This window comes from Nannobrachium achirus (genome assembly GCF_963921795.1).
Source record: "Nannobrachium achirus genome assembly, chromosome: 16".
NCBI classification, from domain to species: domain Eukaryota; kingdom Metazoa; phylum Chordata; class Actinopteri; order Myctophiformes; family Myctophidae; genus Nannobrachium; species Nannobrachium achirus.
Genome location: NC_137823.1, coordinates 48,431,303 through 48,456,672, shown reverse-complemented (window position 1 = coordinate 48,456,672; position 25,370 = coordinate 48,431,303). Strand labels below are relative to the sequence as shown.

General features: G+C 41.7%; 3 protein-coding genes across 4 annotated transcripts; all 3 read left to right on the top strand.

The window, feature by feature from the left end:
- The first annotated feature begins 1,132 nt into the window (after positions 1 to 1,132).
- On the top strand, positions 1,133 to 11,211 carry fdft1 (farnesyl-diphosphate farnesyltransferase 1). Of its 2 annotated transcripts, XM_080745328.1 has the most exons (8): positions 1,133 to 1,253; positions 2,991 to 3,088; positions 4,940 to 5,123; positions 6,815 to 6,943; positions 7,238 to 7,429; positions 8,028 to 8,204; positions 9,021 to 9,173; positions 9,811 to 11,211. In XM_080745328.1, exons 1-8 carry the CDS (start codon positions 1,155 to 1,157, stop codon positions 10,036 to 10,038), a joined length of 1,260 nt encoding a protein of 419 aa, XP_080601454.1. In that variant the 5' UTR covers positions 1,133 to 1,154; the 3' UTR covers positions 10,039 to 11,211. The 2 variants fall into 2 exon arrangements, with proteins under 2 accessions (XP_080601454.1, XP_080601453.1); XM_080745327.1 differs by lacking the exon at positions 1,133 to 1,253 and having other exon boundaries at positions 2,468 to 3,088.
- Positions 11,212 to 11,716: 505 nt separating this feature from the next.
- On the top strand, positions 11,717 to 16,882 carry ctsbb (cathepsin Bb; the record flags this gene model as incomplete). The annotated part of the gene is made up of 10 exons (XM_080744237.1): positions 11,717 to 11,750; positions 12,856 to 12,979; positions 13,165 to 13,250; positions 13,378 to 13,492; positions 13,611 to 13,726; positions 13,851 to 13,936; positions 14,083 to 14,226; positions 14,351 to 14,467; positions 15,667 to 15,795; positions 16,806 to 16,882. The coding sequence occupies exons 2-10, from the start codon at positions 12,857 to 12,859 to the stop codon at positions 16,880 to 16,882; spliced, it is 993 nt and encodes a 330-aa protein (XP_080600363.1). The 5' UTR covers positions 11,717 to 11,750; position 12,856.
- Positions 16,883 to 19,126: 2,244 nt separating this feature from the next.
- On the top strand, positions 19,127 to 25,194 carry LOC308301097 (protein ABHD1-like; the record flags this gene model as incomplete). Its single annotated transcript, XM_080744995.1, has 9 exons — positions 19,127 to 19,290; positions 19,932 to 20,092; positions 20,232 to 20,414; positions 20,698 to 20,743; positions 22,624 to 22,736; positions 23,050 to 23,223; positions 23,656 to 23,704; positions 23,807 to 23,972; positions 24,989 to 25,194. Exons 1-9 carry the CDS (start codon positions 19,162 to 19,164, stop codon positions 25,192 to 25,194), a joined length of 1,227 nt encoding a protein of 408 aa, XP_080601121.1. The 5' UTR covers positions 19,127 to 19,161.
- Between the last annotated feature and the right edge of the window lie 176 nt (positions 25,195 to 25,370).

The window sequence follows — 25,370 nt, the reverse complement described above, 5'->3', positions numbered from 1 at the left end:
TGAGATAGCTCAGGGAGCTCAGCTTAGCTCACTCCTCTGTCCCAGATTCTGTGTCAACAGGCTTTGCTCGGTAGGGAATCAATGAGAGATTCTTGTTGTTCCCTGACTTGGATGCATTTAGTAACCATAAACAATATGATTACAATTTTAAATGAGTAGTTCACCCCCAAAATGACTTTTTTTTGCTATTAATTACTCATGCCATGGAGCCTTGAGTTCAATAATATTGTTTTGTCTCATTCCTAAGACAAAAATTGATTATAGTAAATTTACCATATTGATTCCGAATGGGAACCCGAATGCATGGCCCTGGATAGGGACCCGAATGCATGGCACTGGATGGGGAAACTGTCAGGGTACTTTTTGATTATAGGGTTACTAATCAAATGGTTGTCTTAGGAAAGCGACAAAAAACAAACAATATTATTGAACTCAAGTCTCCATGGCATGAGTATAGGGGGAAAAAAACATTTTGGGGGTGAACTACTCCTTTAAATTATATTGTTCCAGACATTAAACAGCCAATAAAATCATTAATATTTTATACAATGTCAGTGTAACACATTTCAGTCATTTCTGAGACAATACTTTTGCAAATAGGTCTATATATCTCTATATATTATTGTTTTTAGTGTTGTTGATGTTATCATGATGGTGAACTGAACTGAGTACAATGAATGGACCACAATGGAAACAAGCTGGCTTCTGTTCTTTATGTTATCCTTTTTTGGCACTGTTTCAAACCGCTAACATATTATTCAATCAATCTAATACCAGGAATGTATTATGGACGATATGCTACCTGTGGTGACAAACATAACTTCTTCCAGTGGTTGGTTACAGTTTCGCTCTCATTTCACTAGGATGGAGCTGTGTGGTAAGGAACCAATCAAATGCCTTATTTGACTGAAAGTGTGTCGGGGCGGGGCATCACACCAGACGCTCTGCCCACTCAGTGGCCAGTGAAGGCTGGGCCCATACACTCACCAGCCAATAGCAAGCGTACAGTCGATCTGACGACGTTTGTGATTGAAGGGATTGTTCAGCATGGAACTGCATTTCTCTCACAGTTCATCAATGTATAAAATACAACCCGGCTTCTCATCCGCACCTGAGTAAAGCACACACGACAAACTAACAAGATAGAATCCGCCATGGACATCTTGAAGTCGTTAGGGCATCCGGAGGAAATAATCAACCTGCTCAAGTTTAAGTTAGGAGGATGTCGAAGTGTAATGCCCAAGTTGGACTATGTGAGTACTCGTCTCGATTACATTCACGATTCAACCGGCAATATGACACCACATTGTGAAATAATAGTAGATGACAATGACAAACAAACCGAATGGCAGACTTTAAATGAGGCGCTTTTGCAGGAGGGTTAGGGTTAGAGCACATAATGTTCCCTACTTCCCTTCTCTGTAGCTATCGGTATCATTACATTCACAATCATCAGTACATGACAGTAGCCTACAGATCAATCATGCACCTGCGACAGACAACATCCATAAGAAGACATGCATTGCATGTGCAGCGCATCTGTTGCACTGTGTATGTTTCTAACGGATATTGTATCATAGCAGTGAACTGTCTTGGAAAGCAGTCTGTTGGTCTCTGGTGTTGGTTACGTTAGCACTAGCAGCAGAGAGAGGCGTCTTGCTGCTAGCCGATCTGCGTTATATAATGAGCTTTACATGGTTCACTGGGAGAAGAGATGTCTGCGCATGTTTTGGCGGCTAATCCACAATGAATCTCAATCTACCATGTTTAAAACTACGATTTGAACCGAACAGACAATACAATTTGATTGTTTAAATAAATAGGCCTACATAATTATTGTTGATGTTGAAGAAACACAGTATCCCCATCCCAAGTGGATAGTGTACAGCCTCCGATTGCTATGGCTCCCAGCAGAGTCCTGTTGATGCAAGAGCATCATCTGCAAAAAGATGTCCCAGAAGAATGAGATGCAGTCAACGGAAAACACTCCAAAACAGAAATACGATGTCCTTCCGATTCCCTGCCACTAGATGTCAGTAGAATATAACAGTCTGCAGTAAACGACATTTGATATTTTGACTACTCCTTTAAATGCGCAAAATAACAAAGATATTGTGTTGTCAGATCTATATTGTTTTGACTTCATTCGAGAATCCGATTGGCCAATATATTAGGCGACAATGTTCAGAATAAATGCTATGCTATGTATTTGCAATGGTCAGCATGACATGTGCACGTCGTCGATTACATGTTACTTTACAAATAAACATTTGTAACATGTCCCTAGTAGTTGGGTTAAAGAAAGCGGTAGCCTACTTCTGTTTCTTTGCATTGTTGTGACAGCCTGAGCCTAGCCTAGCCTGTGTTTTGTTTTGGTGGGAGGAGTGGCAGTCTGGCAGAGACTGGCAGTGGTTCATGTTCATCTGTCAAAAACTTCCCCTCAGCTGTACGCGATGCTGCGCACTATATAGCGCTGATCTAAATAGCATGCGGATAGCTTCAGCGCACTTCTACCAGTCGCGAGACCTGTTTTGAGATCAGCGACAGAGATCAGGCCCGCGACTACAACCACGTCTTCAACGTCCTCTGTACAAAGTTTTTTTCACCTCCCACCACTCCGTTGTGTCCTCTGGTGACCTGCTGAGCTGCGTCTGGTTCTAAAGCGTAAAGAAAGCAATGGATCGCACTCACACGTCTCGCAGTGAGTTATCATAGCAGGAGGAAAAGGAAGGCTGCGCTTCGAGGCCCTTCATATGGCCGGAGCTTGTTGCAAATGTTCTCTGTCGGTGTTCAAGCGCTCCCTCTGCGTCGCCCAGCGGAGCACTGGCACCGGCGGTGGCTCCAGTACCTCTCGGTCCCTCGCCCTCGGCGGGGGATCGAGGCTCGGGGAGCGGGGCGTGCACGGGGGCTGCTCCTGGGCTGCGCGTCCCAGCGCGCTCAGGGCCGTAGGATCCTACCGACAGCCTGCCTATCTCTGTTTCTCCTGCCAGGACGCCATGAGCGAGAGCCTGCGGACCTGCTACGTGTATCTGAACCAGACCAGCAGAAGCTTCGCAGCTGTTATTCAAGCACTAGACGGAGAGTTAAGGTAAGTTAAAGAAAAAAACAACAAAAGCTTTTTTCCATGCTCTCAGGTGAGGGGGCGTGGTGTCACACAGGCATCCATCGAGCCATTATGGCGAAGGCAGGCTGGCATCATGTTTCTGAAGTTGTAAACAAAAGGGTTCCTTTAGTGCTCTGTCAAAGGGGAAGGGTGAGTCACCACTCACCACACAGTTCTTTTGCCCCCTAAAATTGCGTCCATGCATCAGTCTTTAAAGAATTCTGATCAACCTGTTACCTAAATTCCCATCTCTTTCATGACATGATGTCATAGATATTTGTAGAAAATATGTAAGACATAAAGACTCTACAAATTCTATTCAAGTCTGAGAGATTTGAATTGGCTGATAGGCTATCGGCTTAGATTTCAGTAGTGCCCGGCCAGATAAGGTTTAGGAAACTGATTGTATAAATGCAATCCTATCGCTTGACTATAGTCTAGCGGCCACTGACATTTTCATGACCCCACAGTACCTGACTCGAGGTGAAATTCTTGCGATGTAATAATCTATTGCTGCTCAATATCTATTTTAAGCCCACAGTCTGGTTGACAGCTGTTAAAAAGACAAATCTCAAGTGTGTGCATTATGCATACAGTTGTTGTGTCCTTGGTTTGAGGGCATATACATAGGCTACATTATATAGGCTAAACTTGGCAAGCTAAGTGCTTGACATACTGGTTCTTCTAGTCACTTACATAAAGCAACTTTGCAATCACTTGTTAAGTCATCATGTCTAACACTTTGGGTACCTGACCTTCTTAATATGTTGCATTGCAGAGACTATATTCTAAATGCATTTCTAATGGTGCATTAATAAGAACATTTAGGGTATTAAATAGATTTGTAGTTGTTCTGTACTTCTTATTAAATAGTAAATGTGAGTGCTCATAACAAAAATAAACAAATGCAGCATAGTGGGCTGAAAATGCGACAATGGCATAGAGCTGCGCGATATGACCTCAAATCAATATCACGATTATTTAAAACTTTTGCCTCGATTTTGATTAATGAACTTTTTATTTTTATTTTTTTATCCCACTATTTTTGTAACCCATTTTTTCACCCGGTGTCAATTGTCTAATGTAATCCTTGGTGCTACACTCACTCTGCCAACCTGGGGAGAGCAACGGACTGACATGCTTCCTTCTATGCATGAGGCATCCAATCCGCTTCTTTTCACCTGACGGGGGGGGGGGGGGGCGCAGTAGGACGTAGCGTGTGGAAGGAACACGTTATTCCCACCAGTTCCTTTCCACTCCATCAGGCGCCCTGGCTGTCCAGGGGGAAGCAGTATAGAGACCAGGATTACTGCATGTTTTTTGTGAGTGTACCAGCCCTAGGAGACACGGGGAGAACATGGAAACTCCACACAGAAAGGCGCTTTTGCCAACCCCTCCTAGGGTATGGGCACTGATAATGCGGAGGAGAGAACACACCCCCAGCCCCACGCCTACAGCATTCCCAGCTGGAACCTTCTAGCTGTGAGGCGACAGCTGCTACCGACTGCACCACCATGTCCCATGCTAAATGATGAACGATTATTAAAAGAATCTACACACTATAATTTAGTGTTAAGTGTTTAATCAGACTACTCGATTTGGTTGATTATAAAAAGGTAATGTTTTCCTATGCTGAATCGTTGATATATAAGAAATGTAGCACAATTATCACAAAAAACCCTGCTTCTTGATTCATCGATTAGCCTACATGAGCAAGATAAAGTCAGTTAGACTAGACTCACTTGAGGTTCAGAATGTTTCAATATATATTTTTGGTTAATTGCCCAGGCCTACGATGGCAGTCATTGTGAAAGTCCCTCTCCTGTCTCCATTCAGACATGCGGTGTGTATCTTCTATCTGGTGCTGCGGGCTCTGGACACAGTGGAGGATGACATGACCATACCGCTGGACAAGAAGGTGCCCATGCTGAACGACTTCCACACCTACCTGTACCAGGCCGACTGGTGCTTCACAGAGAGCCAGGAGAAAGACCGCCAGGTTCTGGAGGATTTCCCCACGGTCAGTTGAAACCCCGTTGATTGACTAATTCAGTGGTTTTCAACCATTTTCATTTCAAGGCCCATTGTTTATTCAGCATTTGAGTCACAGACCACCATTTGACGAGATTAGGCCTCTCAAAAGACCCCAAACTTAAAATATTTTGTTATCGTTGGATAAGATTTTGCACACAATTCCATGCTGTTTTGATGCTGTTTTTGATGTGGTGCCATAGGAGAGATAACAGGAAAACATTGACTAAAATAACACATTTTCTACATTCTGTAATTGTTTAGACTTCTTTTAAATTACGTAATGCAGCTGTTAAAAAATAATTTAACTCTTGAGAGCGTAAAACTAGTCCATTTGGTTTCATTTTACGCTCTCAAGAGTTAAAGATCTATAAGGGTCCATTTGATTACCAACTTTCCATCATTTAGCAGGGGACCAGCCGAAACCCCTTCAAGGACCACTTCCCACTGGTGGTCCCAATGTCAAGGACTCTCAAATGATTATGTATTTGGCCACGGACCCCCCATCTGAAATATTTTGTGTTGGGGACCCCGAGAAGAGAAGTTTGGTGTTTTGTTGAGAGCTTGTAGATCTGCTATTTTTTTAATCTCTTGTGCAAGACTCATGGCCCAGGCCGCTGGCGTGGTGGCCAGGTAAGGGCACCCTATGTTGCAATGCCAGCCTGATCGTGTGTCGCGGGTTCGGATCCCGTTCGCGACAACTCTTGCTGCTTGTCACTCTCCATCTCTCTCCCCGTTTCCTGGTTCGCGACAACTCTTGCTGCTTGTCACTCCCCTTCTCTCTCCCCGTTTCCTGTCAGTCTACTGTCCTATCAATAAAGACATAAAGCCCACAATAAAGCTTCAAAAATACTCTTGTATGATGAAGTAGGGCATTCATTTACGGAACATAAAAAGTTGAAATGTGGAAATACGAGCTTTCTGCCCGACAGCATTGTAATGAAACTTAATATCTGACCTCTATCTGAACTCACACACAACAGTTCTTCCTGAAGTTAGAGCACCACCACACGACAGACACAAAGAAAACTGCTACAGTGCAGTGAGAACTTGCTTTACTAACCGCACAGTATGTCTGCGAGAACCTGACTGATGCCAATCCTGATTTAGGAGAGGCCTAGATGTCAACTTTGAGTGTGTATTTTTGAAGGTTTTAGAATTTTCTTAAAATCTTTTCTTAATAATTGGCAGTATAATTGCAGATACCTCTGTCCTCAAATAAGTTGAATAATGGCCGATATACCAGTCGTGCTCTAATGTCTACATCTATTCTAGATAGACAGACCAGCTGCCTATAGTGCATATAATTGCAGTAGCAGTGTAGGTTATTCACACAACAGCAACAGAAAAAAACCTGTTCCAAGCCTAATTTTAATGATTCGTTATATTCTACGGCTGTTTTTGCAATTGCCATGTTATTAAAAAAATCCAACCGTCCAGTACAGAACATACAGTATGTGAACCATAGCATGATAATTGAGATGCACACTTTGCACAGATCTGGGTTGGGCTGTCTAACGCAATGTTATGAGAACGTCCCTGATCAGAAGCTTGCACTGAATGACTTTTGCACAGAACCAAGTTTACGGATGCTCTTTTTCATTAGTACTCAATTGTCAAATAAAAGACAGACGTATATGCTGTATTTTCATCCATATATATCTTCTTTTTTATTTCCAGATATCCGTGGAATTCAGGAACCTTGGTCAGGAGTACAGGGATGTCATCTCAGACATCTGCCATCGTATGGGGGTGGGAATGGCCGAATTCCTGGAAAAGAAAGTGGGATCAATGAAGGAGTGGGACAAGGTTTGTAGTAGAACATTGTATAGTTAGCTTCAGGCCAGTGTTGTGCTTTGAAAATGGAACATCTACAAGCTCACAATGTGTTGTTGTGGTGCATAGCGTCGCAAACTTGTACAGCTGCTATTAGTAGTGTGCGACAGGATGTGCAACCAAGCATAAATCAGAAAGTGATGTCACAACGAAGACAGCATCCTTTACGCATACATTACGCATATTATATTAGACATATCAGCATGACTCATCTTTATTCTCCTCTTGTCATATTGTACAATGAATGTTGTGTGTTCCTCTGTGCAGTACTGCCACTATGTGGCAGGGCTGGTGGGCATAGGTCTGTCTCAGCTTTTCTCAGCATCCCAGCTGGAAGACCCCGAGGTGGGGAGGGACACAGAGCTGGCTAACTCCATGGGCCTGTTCCTTCAGAAGACAAACATCATCCGAGACTACCTGGAGGACATCCAACAGGGACGTGCCTTCTGGCCGGAAGAGGTAGGTTTCAGGAAGTTTTTTTATTTGTCGTAAAGTGAGGTTCAGGGCATTTGGGTGGCGCAAGGGTAAAGTGCTTGTCACTGCTGAGTTCAGGGGTTTGAATTCACAGTGCTTCCAGCTTGGCCAAGCATTTATATGAACACAGTGTTCGGGCCGGGTAGGGCCAGCTCAGTTAGGGCCCAGTTAGGGCCGGGACTTAATTTTCAGGCCTGTTGAGAACTCTATTGTAGATTTACACATAGTAGACTGAGCACAGGCTCAGTACAGTATTGTACAGTAGCTGCTGTTGTCTGTTGGCCAGTGGCATGGTACAGTACCGGTATATCACTATAACCACTGTATCATATCATGAATTAAACAAGTGATCGACAATCACGCTTCAGGTAGCTCTTATGTCGAGACACTGAAACGACTTCCTAAGAAGTAGAGGAAGGTTGTACTCTTTTCGATTTTTGCTTTCTTGCCCACCAGAACCTTCTGTTCTGGATGTGCATGAGTGCTCTCTTGTGTATACGTAATACATATACTGTATACAGGGTATATACTGTGTATATATATAAACAAGCATTTGCGTACAAACCTCTCTGTCCCTGTGTAGGCGTGGAGCCAGTTTGCAGAGAAGCTGGAAGACTTTGCCCAGCCGGAGAAGTTGGAATCGGCCATGTCGTGCCTCAACCTGCTGGTGACTGATGCTCTTCGCCATGTCCCAGACGTCATCGCCTACCTGTCCCGCCTGCGCAACCAAAGCGTCTTCAATTTCTGTGCCATCCCACAGGTATAGACAACTTTTAGGCCACTAAGAACAGGAGTGCAGAACAGTATGCACACAGTAAAAGTCACAGCACACTGTTAAATCCAGAAATAACTGAGAGGCCTGACAGACCTAAATATGTTCATTCTTTCCCTGGACAAGTTGCATTAAAGGCCTCTTTATCCTACGTGGCTAGCCTTCTGTTTACATTTATTTAGTCCATTATGATACTGTAAATACAGTGGTCAGAATGACAGGAATTTGTGTCAAAATAGGACTGGGTGATTATGACTGAAATGATAAGGGTTAGGGTTAGGGTTAGGGTTAGGGTTACCTATGATAAAAGAACAAAAAAACTACTGGAATGTTAAGAATGTCAGATTTCTACACACAAGTTATATTTCCTCTGGTCTAGTTTGTGTGAATATCATGCAATATGTATGTTGCACTTTAAGAAATTGTATAGATACTGTACCATTTTGGAAGATATGTGAAGTCAAATAAGCATAAAATAGTTATATGAAGACAGATTTTGCATAGTGCTATCCATTATATTTCTGAGTTTATCCATGTCTCCGGTGTGGGTGTGTCAGTATATAATAATAACAAATGCAATAGAGCTAACAACTTTCCTTTAATTTCCATGAACAAGGATTGATGTCTTTCAGTTTTATTAAAAAAATAATAATAATAGATAAAACGCACGCACACACACACACACACACACACACACACACACACACACACACACACACACACAGACACACACACCTTTGGTTCATTTCATTTCATCTTTTTAGTCTGCATTTTTGATCTGAGTGCTATTCCTCTGTCATACAGGTGATGGCAATAGCCACCCTGGCAGTGTGTTACAACAACCCCATGGTGTTCCAGCGAGTAGTCAAGATCAGAAAGGGCCAGGCAGTCACACTTATGATGGAGGCCACCAACATGAGTGCTGTTCAGAGCATCATCTCCCAGTACAGTCAAGAGGTATGGATGACTTTGTGTATGCGTGTGTTGGTCTGACAGTTATATTATGCATGTGCTAGTTTGCATGTCATTTCCAAAGTGGTGGAAAAAGTACACATTTTTTTACTAAGTAAAAGTATCAATACTGCAGTGTGGAAATACTCTGTTACAAGTAAAAGTCTGGTAATCAAAATATACTTGAGTAAAAGTACAAAGGTATTGGCATCAAAATATACTTAAAGTAACTAAAGTAAAAGTACTCATTGTGCAGAATTTCACACCATTTTCATACCATTTTTGAAAATGGGAGATCTATTGTGAGCTTGTAGATATTTTAAATATGTCAAATAATTATAGTGTAGTAAAAGTACAATATTTGCCTCTGAGATGTATTGGAATAGAAGTAAAGGTATTGAGAATTGGAAATAGTAAGGTAAAGATTCCTCAAAAGTTTACCTAAGTGCTTTACTTGAGTTCAATATACTTAGTTCCTTTACACCACTGCATTTCCACTGTATCAACTGACCTCTCTCTCTCTCTCTCTCTCTCTCTCTCTCTCTCTCTCTCTCTCTCTCTCTCTCTCTCTCTCTCTCTCTCTCTCTCTCTCTCTCTCTCTCTCTCTCTCTCTCTCTCTCTCTCTCTCTCTCTCTCCCCGCAGATATTACAAAGGGTCTCCCTCACAGACCCATCACGAGACAAAACCCTCCACATCTTGTCAGTGATCAGAGAGAAGTCCTCCCTTTCCCAGTCGACGCTACCCTCCAGGACGCAGCACCTGTCCCCCATGTACCTCTCTGCTGCTATGCTCCTCGCAGCACTCAGCTGGCAGTACCTGAGCACCACCGCAGCACAAGCACAAGGGACTGGCGACGTGCAGGGGCACTGAGCCCCCCTGGACCTTCCCCTCTAACTCTCACCTTTCCTGGGGGCACACAGACTGAGAAAGCCCCCCTTTGCAGGTCACTGCACTGGAGGTCTCGTAGTTTTTTTGTCCAGGGAAACTCTAAAGCCACTAATGTTTCTACACACTTTTTAATGGCCTGTACAGGCCTAGACTGTGGAGCGTTTAGTGGTTTCGGGCTGGTGTTTGGAAGTTCTCACCCAATGTCGTGTTGCTATATCCATCTGGATGTGCTTCCTATTGCTCAAGACTTTCTCTGTTTGATCTGGTGGGCTTTATCCTTTATTTCAGTTTGGTTCCTTTTGTTAAATGTCTTGACCCATAGATTGATTGAATTTCATTGGAATATTTGGATGTACCGTACATCTATTCACTGTCTCTCAAAATGTCATACGCCGGAAAAGAGTGATAAGTCTCCCTGTTAACAACAGTTTCCTATATGTGCTTTCTATTTTTTTCATATATTTCATATTCAATGTATGTCCTTGAGACTAGGCACCTTAAGGCTACAATCCACAGGTTTTATGTATGTTTTTGTCCCTCTCCTGGTGGAGAGCAGTAATTGCAACAAAGTCAGAACTACAATAAAGATGGTGTGGTATCTAGTGTCCAATCTGGTGTGCCATGATGCCATCTGCTTAAAATATATTTTTTATTGTCTCACGATGGCAGATGATTGGAGCTTTCCACCTACAGTATGTACTACTAAATGCAAGGTAGTTGCTAGAATGGCGGCAAGTACAGCTGCTAACAAACCTACACATTGGCCTACTGCTTTGGAAACCAGTCACATCACCGCACCAATATGAAGAACCGTCCTAAAGACTTTGGATTAGTTCTGTAATGCAGGTGGTGCTGTTTATTATTTTTTTACACTGATTTCACTCTGTTTTAACAACAGGGATATTATCCTCTGTCTCTAGTTGAGCCTTGTGAGTCTAACTTGTAGATGTCCACATCCAACCACAACAGATGTGCTAGTAGTTATATTGTATTAACATACTTTACCATACAGATTGTAGCTTTTAAAGCAAAAGATGCAATAACAGTAGATGACCAGGACAGAAAGAAATGCCTCCTGGAACAGCTAGCTAAGTGTCCTTAACACAGCTTTGGTGAGTAGAAAGGCTAGCACAGAATTACCTTGTACAGAACCAAAGGATAACTTCTATGATCATTGCTATGTAATGTGATGTTTTGATTTGTACATAATTGAACAAATAAAATAAAAAATATGAAATAAACTGTAAAGTGTCTTGAAAGTTTTGTCATGTTGGCACAGTACTGATTGGTGGTAGTGATAAATGGCAATTAAAACTGCTGGTGGGACATAGGTGGATGATGTCCTAGATTTCAGACTAAAGTTGTGTATTTAGCTGTCCAAAGGTCATGCCACCTATTCCAAGGTCCATGTTCTGCACTGTGCCACAACCTGTTAATTTAGTCTTTATTCAGTGGGGGTAGGGTGTTCGCAATGATCATTAAAATACAAAAAGTCAACTGAGCACAAACTTGCCAGATTGACATTTTTAGACAATCACTTTGTCATGTGCTATTTATGGTGAGGGTGAGAGTACAATCATGTGACTAACCTGTGGCTTTTAAAAGACAGTGTTGGAAGGAAGAAGGGACGGGTGTTTGCTCACTTTATGATAAGAATCCCGCTGCATAAGAACTAACTTAAAGAAACTGCCCAGGTAAGAGTTTAGGCTTATCTTTGAGCATTTTCCCCTTCTCTGTTATTTGTAGATATATTATGCTATGGTTGAATAAGGGCCTTTATTGTATTATGCAAACAAATCACCTCTGCATAGCTCATTGTCAACAATTGATTTTCACTTACTACTGTATCTCACCTTACCGCTGTAAGGTTGGGGACCCTGTAGGATTTTGGGGGGCCAGAACTAGACAAGGTTGGATGTTAGATCCCATAACCCAGACAGATTGGCACATTTATTTGTAAGTGACTAGTTGGTTGTAAAACATCTGCTGGGACAGGATCTCTGTAAACAGACACTGATGAGCATGACGTAACTGAGGAGGGTAATTTTAGGATAGCTAAACAATGTTATTACTTTTTCCATTCAAAATGGCAGAATAGCAATAATTGTCTAAAGTCATTGTACACTGTCAGTGAGTTCTCTGACATAAAGTATGTGCATTGTGCACTCAGTCATCATGGACAAAGTGATATCAGTGCACCCCTCGTTTTGTGTCAGTTTTACAGTAACATTTTAGGGGGCACAATAATCTATCTATTAGGACCTATAGGCCCTATTGTTACTGGGGCCAGGTTTATAAACAATGCTGACTACACAATGCTAATATTATACTTCTTAGCTATATATGATTATATCCAAAGTGACATATTTTCAACATAATTGATCCCATGAAATCAAACGCACAACCTCAGCATTGTTAGGGCTATGCTGTGCTAATGATACTATATTTTTTTGATTGAACATATGAACAAGAAATCAATGATCTACTAAATAAACAGTGCATTTCTCACTTCCACTTATCTAGTTGTATCACTCTCTCTCCAAGTCAAACAGGTGTAGCTCTGTATGACCACAAATTCTAATATTAGAATAAAAACTGAAAGGCATCACAAGAATGAAAGTTACACTTTAATCATGACATTACTGTCTAATGTAATGGAGTACAAACACTATATAGAAATGATTACTATCAGAATATCGTGCTTTAACTATTAGTTTTAGCCAAAAATATCACTTTAGGTGCATAATATTTGTGAATTATTTTAAGCACAACACACTGATAATGGCCTCCTCTTTACAGAATGCGTTGGCAGGTCCTCCTATGCGTTTTCACGGCTTTGTCCGTCAGTGGGGCTCGACCCCATCACCCTATGACCGCTACAGAGATGGTTAACTTCATTAACAAGGCCAACACCACCTGGACGGTAGGACCTGTTTTTCCCTTTACGACCACAGTATCACAAACTACAGGAACGGTTTTACAGTTAAATTAACTTTATAGTAATATTTATACTATATGGGAACACTTCAAAGTGAGATAAGTAGTTTCATGGATTGTTGGAATGACTATAATGGTGTCTCTTCAACTTTCTTGTTGTTTCTCTTCCAGGCAGGGCAGAACTTTCCTAATGCTGACGTCAGCTATTTGAAGGGTTTGTGTGGGACCATACTGAACGGACCCAGGCTACCAGAGCTGTGAGTTACAGTAGTTCAATCCACAACAATAAACTGTGTGCGCAATATGAGGATATGGGTCTGCAGAACCAAGACCAAACAGGGGATATATTCACTTAAACCTCGATAACCATCCTTTCTGTCCCAGGACGCATGATGTTGAAAATGTGAAGCTCCCAGATAGCTTTGACCCACGCCAGCAGTGGCCTAACTGTCCCACAATCCAACAGATCAGAGACCAGGGCTCTTGTGGTTCCTGCTGGGTAAGACCTGAAGCAATAGAATTAACCACATGAACCCTAGTGTGAGTGTCCCTAATCTGGACATGTCTTAATAGGCGGATATTCTGCAGAAATGGTCTTGTTTTGTGGTTACCCACAGGCCTTTGGAGCAGCCGAGGCCATATCTGACAGAATATGCATCCACACAAGTGGCAAGGTCTCTGTAGAAATCTCTGCTGAGGACCTACTGTCCTGCTGTGATGACTGTGGCTTGGGGTGAGTATCACGAGCGCTTTCCACAACTGTGGCGCCTGCATGGGTGTTTAATTGCTTTACTGACACCTCAAACATGATCTCAGCTAGTTGTGGATAATAATTATGTGCGTGCCTGTGTTTTCAGATGTTCTGGGGGCTATCCCTCTGCTGCCTGGTTGTTCTGGAAAAGCACAGGGCTGGTGACAGGGGGTCTGTATGAGTCCGGAGTAGGTAAGGTTATCCTACCGTATAGAATATGGTGATATTATTTGATATCACCTCTGCATCATGCTCTCAAACTGACATGTGTGCGTGTGCGCATGCCTTCGTGCATGAGCGCATGCTCTCATACATGCATGTATGATATACTGTAACAGGCTGTCGGCCCTATACCATTGCTCCCTGCGAGCATCATGTGAATGGAACACGTCCTCCCTGTCAGGGAGAAGGGGAAACTCCCAAATGTGAGACACAATGCATCGATGGATACTCCCCATCCTACCAGAAGGACAAATATTATGGTATGACGTCACCTCGCCACATCAAAACACTGAATGCATTAAAAACTTAGACACTCTCATTTCTCTCAGAAAGGTCGTTTCATCAATAAATCAATGGTCCGTAATGCTCTGTCTACCTCTACAGGTAAGCACACACACAGCGTTCCCGCTAAGGAAAAGCAGATCATGACTGAGCTGTACAAAAATGGACCAGTGGAGGCAGCTTTCACCGTCTATGAGGATTTTCTTCAGTACAAGACAGGTGAGGCTGCAGGGGCCGTCATTTGGGTCATCAAGGGATGGCAATTCACCTTTTGTTAGCCTTCTGGTTGGTCCCTGACTGACCCCCGCCCTTTGTTTCAGCCTTTTTTATGTAATTTGCTAAAACATAATTTTTGGAGAAATAAAAACATTTAAAAACATTTTGAGTCACAATACTGCCACTGAGCAGCTCCATTTTACTGAAACCAAGTTTGAAAATAGAATTGAACACACAGAATAACGATACAAAGCAACTAAATTAAAATGGTAGTGGATGGAGTGTCCAACCGAGTGTCCCACCAAGACACAGCAACCAATGGTTGTGAAGAGGGGTGGGACAACGGGACAAAGTGTTGACATTTAACCTCAAATTGTATTTTATTTTATGCACATTGTCCCCAACTCTGAATTGTTTTAGCAGATTTAGCAGATCATCATCACAATCGTTGCCTCACTTGCCTGTCCATCTACATGTGACACATGTTAAAATGTATTCCCAATTTTGGGAATATCATCATTAGTTACCAAAGCCCCCAAACAAATAGTGAAACTTGTTGATCTACAAGCTCTCAATGCGTCGCTTGGCGAGCGAGAGGGAGTGGTCCAATAGGTTTCAGGCAAAGAGAGAGAGAGAGAAAGAGAGAGAGAGTGATAGAGGGAGGGGTTGGGTTCGGTAGGACAGAAACTAGAGGTTAAAGGCTAGCTATATTGTAGATCACACATACTGTAGAATCTACATGTGTGACCTTACCCTAAACTGACCAAACAAGGTAGGCGGAGTGCACCTGCTCGTCCCGTAGTGGGCCATTGCAATGTCTGTGTTGGTCCAGACAGGTGTGTGCATAATGATGTAGAAACCTGAAAACCCCACCCATGGAAAGTAACACCGACGTCAGTGTAGTTTATTGGAAAAGGAAATTGCCATATCAGATTAGACATTAATCTGATATGGCAATCTGTCATTGTGTGTGTGTGTGTGTCTGTGTGTGTGTGTGTGTGTGTGTGTAGGTGTGTGTGTGTGTGTGTGTGTGTGTGTGTGTGTGTGTGTGTGTGCGTGTGTGTGCGCACACGTGTGTGTGCTTTATAATATGAAGTTTGCACAAACATGTTATATACACATTTACATGTATACCTATGATTGTAAAGAAATGCTAATTAGTCGGCTTTGATCCTTGTCTACTGTTCCCTCTATGCCAATAGGTGTGTACCAACATGTAACAGGGGATATGCTGGGGGGCCATGCCATTAAGGTCCTAGGCTGGGGGGAGGAGAATGGAACACCCTATTGGCTTGCTGCCAACTCCTGGAATGCTGACTGGGGAGACAAAGGTACATCGATCATCCAGGGGCTTACACTGGGCAGTGGGCATCATCTTTGATTGGTCACAAATAATAATAATAATAATAATACATTTTATTTGTAATGCACTTTTCATTCACATGGAATCTCAAGTTGTATATTGTAAAAGAAACACATAATCAACAATCAATAATCAGTAATATAACGTTAGCAAGGTTTTCAAAATCAATAATATAACACTAGCAAAGTTTTAATTTAAAAGTACAAAAAAAGAAGAAAAAAAGCTTATCATTTAGCACAAGAAGGCCTTCCTAGATAAAAACGTTTTTTAGGCTTTTCTAGGGTCTGTGGCGCCCACAAGCATGTTAACCACTCTAAACCCTCTACATTTTGTCAACTAGACCTGAGTTGGCTCTTTACTGCTTTTTTCCATCTACACCAAATCTCTTCGACAAAAATATAGCCAATTTACAAGCTTACAATCTACAAGCTCACAATGAGTGTTTCCCCCAGAATATGGATGCTTGTCGTGGCATTCTGGATCAATCAGTAAAGGTCACTAAAGGATGAGGCAATTAGGAGACCAGACAATATTCTAATGGTGATGGTTATGCTTTATGTACATGATATCGTGGGGAGAAGTACATTAGCACTCATGTCAGTGGTACGGTAGTTCTGCCAGGTTGTACAAGTCAGAGAACATACAGTTAGAGTAGCTGCTTCAAGGACGAGCTGAACCATAACAAGATAGACTGTACCAAAACAATAGCTATCAGGCCTAGTGGATACATTTAGACTGTTACAAGCTATCACATATAATATTGTTGAAGTATTACCATTGATGGTAATTGGTAGATATAAAGGTTAGTTATAACCAGCCATATCATTTCTTCCTCAGGCTCAAGAGGTTATTTCCTAAATTAACCTGGGTCAAGTAATGTACTGTATTAAAAATATAATAAGTTAGGTCTTCTATGACAATGACAACTGGGACAACTTTAAATATTGTTTTAATTTGGTATGTTTCTTCTTTTTTAAGGGTTCTTCAAGATCAAACGAGGAAATGATGAATGTGGCATTGAGTCAGAAGTGGTGGCAGGAATCCCACACAACTAGACCTAAAGGACCCCGGATGACCTCCACATCAAATCAAACAAGGGATTCAGAAGGAAGACATATTTTTGAGAATGTCTACATTTAATATGAGTAATCTAAACAGCAATGTTGTTGTTGTTTTTAAATAAAACGTTATAGTCATCCACTGCTAGTTTTTCTGTGAAAAATGTAAATTAGTGTTGGAATTTTGTCTAGCGGTAAATAATGAGACAATATTTGTATTTGAAGGACTCGTGTTAAAAGGGCATATAAAGCTGTGAGGAGATTTGAAGCAGTTACTGCAACCAATGGAAGGAGAAAGGTTGTCAAAACTACAAAGAATACCTTTCAACATTTGAAACATTTTCCATATAGCAAGATAGCTTTTATTTCACAGGTAAATAGTGATATGGATCACAAAATTGTGCAAGTTATTTAGGAAGTAACTTGCTCATATGAATGTATAGTATAGCTACAAGTAACTCGTGCATTACTCAAATACATAGTAGGCTTGAGTACAATTTTGAGGTACTTGCTTACTTACTTTACTTGAGTATCATTTCGATTGCATCTCAGAGGCAAATATCGACAACTTTAGTTGCTAGTTAATTTCCAGATTTAGATTCTTACAAAATGTACAAGCCATCATTTTTGTTCTATTTGAAAATAGCCTTGCAATCTATAAGCTCACAACACGCTGCGATGTCATGCTTTGTAGATCTACTATTATATTTTGTAGGCCTAATATTTTTGTACTTTTATTAAAGTAAAATTTTGAATAGGCTACAGGCCTTTGCTACTTTAACTTAAAAGAAAAATCACACCCGTGTGAACTGAGCGGTGGTCGTGGAGGCTGCGCAACAGCAAAACTAATATATAATAATAATAATAATTATAATAAAAAATATTTAAAAAATATTTAAAAAAAAAAATTATAAAAAAATATATATGGGGGGGGGGGGGGGGGGGGGGGTGCTTGCTTGTGTGTGAGAGAGAGAGCCATCCATCCATCCATGTCACTCCATGTCATTGCAGTTGATGCTCAGGGCAGACTAGACTCAACAGCACCTCTCTGGTCATCAGAGGTACTTAGGCTACATACGGCTACATACGGACCCACCCACCCACCCACCCACATAGACGGATACACACACGGCCACGCTATGGAGACGGTGTGACCACCGCTCAAAAACTACTTAGGCAAACTTCTTCCACCACTGATTACAGGGACATGCAGAGAATGTTCGAGAGGCAGGGGCTGACATTTCTAAAAGGGCCTTTAGGTGAAAATATTGAAAATAGTAGACCTCCAAGCTCACAACGCCTCACGTTGTGAGCTTTGTGAGCTTGGAGGTCTGCTATTTACGGTGCTTCATACCACACTGAACTAAGCATAATCAAGTCAATACTGGAGATGTGGCGTAAACTAAAGGCATGGATTTCTACACAGAGAGGGCAATTCTTTCAACATAAGATGCTGCATTCAAGTTCAGGATTGTTTGGACAAGGCAATTCTCTTGAATGCTGCCTTCAGGCATGGAAAGAGCACATTTGCATTTCTTTCAGTTTCACCATAGTAAAAACTCAAAACTGCATTTATGGTCTGGAGGGGGCACTTTTTACAGACGGATAAAAGGGCAGGGGGCTAAAGCCCCCTTTGATGTCTAGGTGTACACGTGTTTGACTGGTTATGTGAGTTAGCCTTGTAAATCAGACTTTCCTTTCAGGATAATTCGAACAGTAGGTAGGAGGAGTCAGTTTACTAGGCTATATTATGAGAGTGCCCTTCACGTGAAGAAGAGCACTAACAACACATCATTCCAGTACACTAGATGGTGCTGCACATCTCATCTGTTACGATCGGTGGAAACAACAAAACAACAATATAGGCTCACGTCACGACAATCCGGAAGCTGGAAGAATACCAAGCCATGATAAACTTACGACCCTCAACGTTTAAGGTTATTTCGAGGACTACTGGGACGATCCGAGCTTTATTAGAAGAGTCGAAGAAAATCGCATCTTTGACGGTGCCTAACATCAAGGCAGGTTTTTGGGTGTTAACAACAGACTGCGTTTCTTGTTCTCCGTCTGTGTTGGTGTCAGTGAGCTAACGTTTGCTCCTCATCGCTGACACCGGTGTTCCGGCATTTGTGTCTGTAACATAGCAAACATTACATTATTTATGTCATTGTCCAGTCTCCTCTGACACCGTCCGACCGACTCAATACTTAATCACCAGGTAATCCTACCTGGTCAGACAGCGAGAGACAGCTAGTGCTGCTGAACTTCAGTTCGTCATGATGTTTCTTCTCGAATCACACTCGGATCTATGGAAAATATGCTTGGAATGTATTTCCAGGCCGTACACCGTGGTCCTCGGCACCGTGACCGCCGCTCTGTACTGCCTGTGGGGCCGCGAGGGTCAGGTCAGTCCGCGGGTGGACCATTTGCATGGGACCTGTTACTTTACTTTGTTCCCCTTCTCAACTATCCCCGTGTCTCTGTGGTGGCTTATAGCAGTTGTCTTGTACTCATAACTCATGTTTGCTTTTTCCTTAGCACGTACACACAGTAAAATCCTCAATGCTGCTATTTGTTTATTGTTGAATATCTTACTTTTCTGCACTCACCTAGAAGGTGGCTGCACAGGTGGCTCAGATGAGCGACTGTGTACTCTGAAGATTTTACTGTGTGGTTGGAAACTTGCTTTGGGGATTTTAAATTTAAAATTAGCACATTTTGTTTTGCCATTAATTTAAAAAATAATCTCTTGCCTCACATTTAAAAAACAATGTCCACTGACGGATACAGCAACTACTAAATTAGAAGGCTGCATTAACCTACAGCCATTGATCGACATTAATCTACAGCCTAAAATTCCCTCAATCTGTGTTTGTAAAACTTTGCATGTTGGCACACTTGTCTCTTTTGTATTGTACCCTGTCGTACCTATGTTTGTCCCTGTTGTAACTGTTCGTTTACCTGTGTTTTTGCTTGTCACAACATTACTGACACAAAGATTCATATTCCAACACATTCCAACTTCTCTTTCTCGTGTCTCTTTTAGGCCCCAGTCCTGGTGTGTGGCGATGGGTTCCGTGCGTTCCTGCAAAAGTACTGCCCTGTTGTGGCCGAACACTTCCGTCCCACTCCCTGGTGCTGGGGAGGCCGGTTACAAACCCTGGTTCGCGTCGTCATCAAGTCCAGTCCCTCTGTCACCTATCGAAAGTAGGATTTATCCTTCAGTGCAAGATCTTCCCTTCCTCCTTTGTCAAACATTCTTCTGCTCCTTCAGTACTAATATTTTCAAAATGTGCCTTTGTGTGTCTTAATGCTATCTCTCGTTCCCTCCTCTCCCCCTGCCCAGTGAGCTGATACCCACACCTGACGGTGGTCAGATCTCCCTAGACTGGGTGGACAACGTTACCAGCGTATCCCATCCAGAATCGTCGACTCGCCCCACCGTGCTCATCCTCCCAGGGCTAACGGGCAACAGTAGTCAGACCTATGTGCTCCACGCTGTCCAGCAAGCTACCAAACGAGGCTACAGGTGAGAGGTCACACAGACCATAAGCTGTAATTCATTAAAAACCAAAGGAAATAAATAAATGCATTATTTGAATTCAATAGAAATACTGTAACACTCGCCTCTGCTGCTGGTTTGTGAATTCTATATAATCTCAGCAGTAGAAATGTTGGTGCTCCTGCTGGATGCCCAGGTTAGAATCCTGGTTAAGACATAAAATTTAACAGATTGTAGCTTTAAATGATGATTAAATATGGTATTGGTCTGCTATGCCTGATGTGATGCTTTGTGTGTTTTCTGACTGCAGATGTGTGGTATTCAACAACAGAGGCTTTGGAGGGGAGGAACTGCTGGTAAGTAGGATAATGCCTGGTACACGATGAAGAACCAGCTGCACTTTCTGTACTAAGCCCTTATCAAACTAGTCTCGGGGTGCCTGTGTGGGTTATTTCAGGATTACCTCATTACTTTTCACCGTGATTCCAACATCTACTGTAGTATTGTTTTGGTACACAATGTCTAGCACACACAATGAGATAATCAGCGCAAAAGTAAACAAAGAATAGGGAGAACAGTCCTTTCCCCTACTGTGCTTTTACTGATAAAAAGACGCACTTAAAACCCAGAAGAAGGCCACATTTGTGTGGTAAGGAACACATTTCTTCGGATGAGTTTACTTTGAAAATGAAACGGGTTTGATAATTTAGTCTTAGCAGTTATTAACACTTCTCTGACTTGAGTCATTCATTCAGTCATGTCAGCACTGAACTGAATTTCCTGGGATATGTAAGTCTGAGACTGAAAATTCTCTGGGAAGTCGGTAGCACTTTACAATAATGACCAGTTATAAATCATTTATAAACATTTATAAGCTGTTTATAGATGAGTAATAAACATGAACAAACTGTTTATTGACATTTGTAAATGTTTAACTAAACATTTATAACTGTTTTAAACATCATTTACATGTTATTAGTAAGGTATTAGTAAGTAGTAAACTAATCGTGAATAAACCATTTATATACATTTGTAAATGCTTACTAAATCATTTATAACCAATGCTAAAATTCACATAATGTGTAGGTAGGAATGCATTTACAAATGTCTGTTAAGGTGACCTCCATGTGTTCATGTTTAATATACGCTTTGTAGATGTTATCAAGAGCCCTAATGTAAAGTGAAGACTATTCATTGCGACCGTGAGGTCGCAAGTTACTATACAAACCTCCACGGGATGTCCGCCCGTCCGTCACGTCACGCCACGCCACACTTTTGGCCCTACTCTTATCTCTGGCACCGTTGCCCCTATCCATGCCAAACTTTGCACACACTCCTTGGCTGCCAAACCACAACCTCCGCCCCTGATTTCTCACATGCCCCTCTTCTAGCGCCACCATGAGGTTGCTTATCTCCCAATTAGGGAGTCTTACTGGTTATTTACATCTGTCGTCTGTTAATGTGGCCACCTTGTTTGTTCATGGTTATGCTTTGTAAAACATTCCTTAAATATCTATAAATCATTAGTAGATGTTATCAAGAGCCCTAATGTAAAGTGAAGACTATTCATTATTTACAACTGTCTGTTAATGTGGCCTCCATGTTTGTTCATGTTTAGCAGTTTGGCAAGTTTGGCATGGATAGGGGAAACGGTGCCGGAGATAAGAGTAGGGCCAAAAGTGTGACGTGACGTGATGTGATGTGATGTGACGTGACGGACAGACTGACAGAGGGACTGACAGACAGCCGGGGGAGGTTTTCATAGTAACTTGCAACCTGATGGTCGCAATGAATAGTCTTCACTTTACATTAGGGCTCTTGATAACATCTACAAAGCGTATATTAAACATGAACAACACATGGAGGTCACCTTAACAGACATTTGTAAATGCATTCCTACCTACACATTATGTGAATTTTAGCATTGGTTATAAATGATTTAGTAAGCATTTACAAATGTATATAAATGGTTTATTCATGATTAGTTTACTACTTACTAATACCTTACTAATATCATGTAAATGATGTTTAAAACAGTTATAAATGTTTAGTTAAACATTTACAAATGTCAATAAACAAGTTGTTCATGTTTATTACTCATCTATAAACTGCTTATAAATGTTTATAAATGATTTGTAACAGGTCATTATTGTAAAGTGCTACAGGGAAGGGTAGGATTTCACACTACAGTATAGAAACTCAAGACTGTCTTTATCCTTCTGTCCACCTCCTTTAGACCCCCCTCACCTTCTGTGCAGCTGACACTTCAGATCTGGAGTGTGTGGTTCTTCATGTCAAGGAACTGTTCCCAGAAGCACCTCTGTTTGGTGTGGGTGTATCGTTGGGAGGGTGAGTTGTGTTACACAAAGTATTGGTTTAGAAGAGGCTACATTTATGCAGTCAGGGCGGCACATGTCATTTTTGTGTTACATTTCCGTCTCTCCTTTGTCCATTTGCCACATTAACCCTGGCATCCCTTTTTTGGTTACATCTTCAAAAATGTAAAACATTTTCAAAGAATTTCAGCTATTTTTGCGATTGATCGTACAAGAAATGATATAGGTGGTGATGTTCTTTCTAGTGCTTCACCTTGTCTTTTTTCCTTTGCGATCCGTGTTTCTCACATTGACTCACTGCGGTTTCCTTATCATGTTCTCCTCAGCATGCTGCTGCTGAACTATCTGGCCCGTAAGGGCAGTGACTCAGGCCTGGTGGCAGGCCTCACCATGTCCGTCAGCTGGAACGCACTGCAGTCTGCAGCCTCCCTGGAACAACCCCTCAACAGGCTGCTGTTCAACCGACACCTCACTGGCAACCTGTGTCAAGCCATTCACAGGTCAGTTGGTTTGCTGTGGCTGTGAGTGATATTTGGATGTCTCGTAGCCAGACAACTATTCCACAATCTCCGAATGCAATATAGATTCTGGAACTAGACCTCCTGAAATCCGAGTAACGGAAGCTGGCATCTGTTCATCAATTCCGTTCACGAAAATATATTTTCAAATATCTTAATATTTTATTATTTAATTTCCATTTCTGCTTAGCAGCAAGTTATATTGGGATACATTTGAGCGACTGTAAGACTAAACGGAGGAGGGGCTTCCGCTATCCCCCTTACTCATGGTCAGAGTTCCCATGCTCCAGACTGAATGACCGGAAGCATTTGAAAATTGTGGGAGGCAACAGTCTGGCCACGTGAGACTAGATGTGGGTTAACAACACAGACGCATTGTAATTTAATTATGGCACTATGCATCATTTTCCACAGGCACAGGAAGATCCTGGAGAAGGTGGTGGACATTGATTATGTGATGAAGGTATGGTCTGTTCCTCATTTCACATTCCTACATACTGTAGGTAGTTAAGTATTGCTTTTAGAAGGTTTCTTAATCCTTGCTTAACCTGTCGATCCCTCCCAGGCACGCACTATCCGTGAGTTTGACGAACGCTACACCTCTGCGATGTTTGGTTACAAATCTTGTTTGGACTATTACCATGACGCCAGCCCGGACTTTAAGCTCCCCAGGACGGCAGTGCCTGTCCTGTGCCTCAATGCTGCTGATGATCCCTTCTCCCCCGAACATGGTGAGTAGTCAATGGGAGAACACGTCTTTAATTCATGTTTTGGTTATTTCAAGTTAAAGGAGCTATAGTCAACTTTTTCTTGAAAAACGGATGCTAAAATAAAAATAATGTTTTGAAAATATTTGATAAAAAAATAAGCTTCATATATGTGTTTCAATAAAGAAATGACCACAAAAAGCGTAAAATAATGATAAAATAATCATTTTGGCCATTGTCGGACCGACACTTTGTTTACATCCTAGTCTAAATAGACTAGAATGTAAACAAAGTGTCGGTCAAATATCATAATTATATTATTTTTATTTTTGCATCCGTTTTTCAAGAAAAAGTTGACTATAGCTCCTTTAAAGCTACTGCTTTTGCGGTCAGGTGAGTGTATTCTATTGCAATTCGAGACAAGTTGCTCTGACATCTACTTCACATTTCAAACTTAAATGCACTTATTTTTCATTATTACATGAATTGTCTGTTTGAGTGATTTAAGGTTGCAACTATGGATTGAATAGCTTTTGATTAATTGAAGCGTTAATGATGAAGAGATTAATGAGAAGTGTGTTTTTATTATCCACGTGAAAAGTCTTGTGATTGATAAAAAATAATGGACTAAATCGATAAGTCTGATTAACCACTTAAGCCCTGTCATTGTACAATGGTCAGGTGTCGCACAAAAATAGCCAATTGAATCTACCAGACGCACTCATCGCAATGTGTTGTGAGCTTGTAGGTTATCGGTTATTTTTCGGTTATTGAAAATGTGGGAACATTTTGGGGGGGAAATTAAGATGTTGATTATCGATTACATGATTTAAAATAAATTACATCAATTAGTTCAATGAACTATTGAACCACTAAAGTGCTTAATATTGTAGTCTTGTAATGGTAGAAAAACGTGTACACCCGAATTTTTGCTTTCTGTTGTTTTTTTTTTAATTCTCCATCCTTTTTTTTCCAGAAAAGTCTTAACTTTACTTTGCCTTGTTAAACAACTTCCCTCTGTCTTGTTTTTCTCGGTTTAGCTTTCCCCGTGGCTTCAGCCAAGCGCCTGCCCAACGTTGCCCTCCTGGTGACGGCTCACGGTGGACACATAGGCTTTCTGGAGGGCTTTTTCCCGCGCGGCGAGGGCTACATGGAACGCCTCTTCGGCCAGTTCATCCAGGCTGTCTTTGAACACCCCGGGGACCTGAAGGGTGCGTGCAGCAGCAAGGACAAGCTGGCGGGCTGACAAGTACCTACCTCAGTCACCCTGAACATACTGTCAGGGCTGAACCATTCCACACTTGAATGAACTGAGAACGATGGAAAAAGTGAAGAAGCTACGAGATTGACGTCATACGGGTAAAACGTTAGGGTTAGTACAATATGTATTGGTGATACCCCTAACAGAAGCACTGACTTAGT

Excerpts from the sequence above, each read along its gene's own strand:
- fdft1 (XM_080745327.1), top strand. The coding sequence starts at position 2,754 with ATGGCCGGAGCTTGTTGCAAATGTTCTCTGTCGGTGTTCAAGCGCTCC. Across the intron at positions 3,089-4,939 it reads GCACTAGACGGAGAGTTAAG|ACATGCGGTGTGTATCTTCT; the intron begins GTAAGTTAAAGA and ends GTCTCCATTCAG. Across the intron at positions 5,124-6,814 it reads TTCTGGAGGATTTCCCCACG|ATATCCGTGGAATTCAGGAA; the intron begins GTCAGTTGAAAC and ends TTTTATTTCCAG.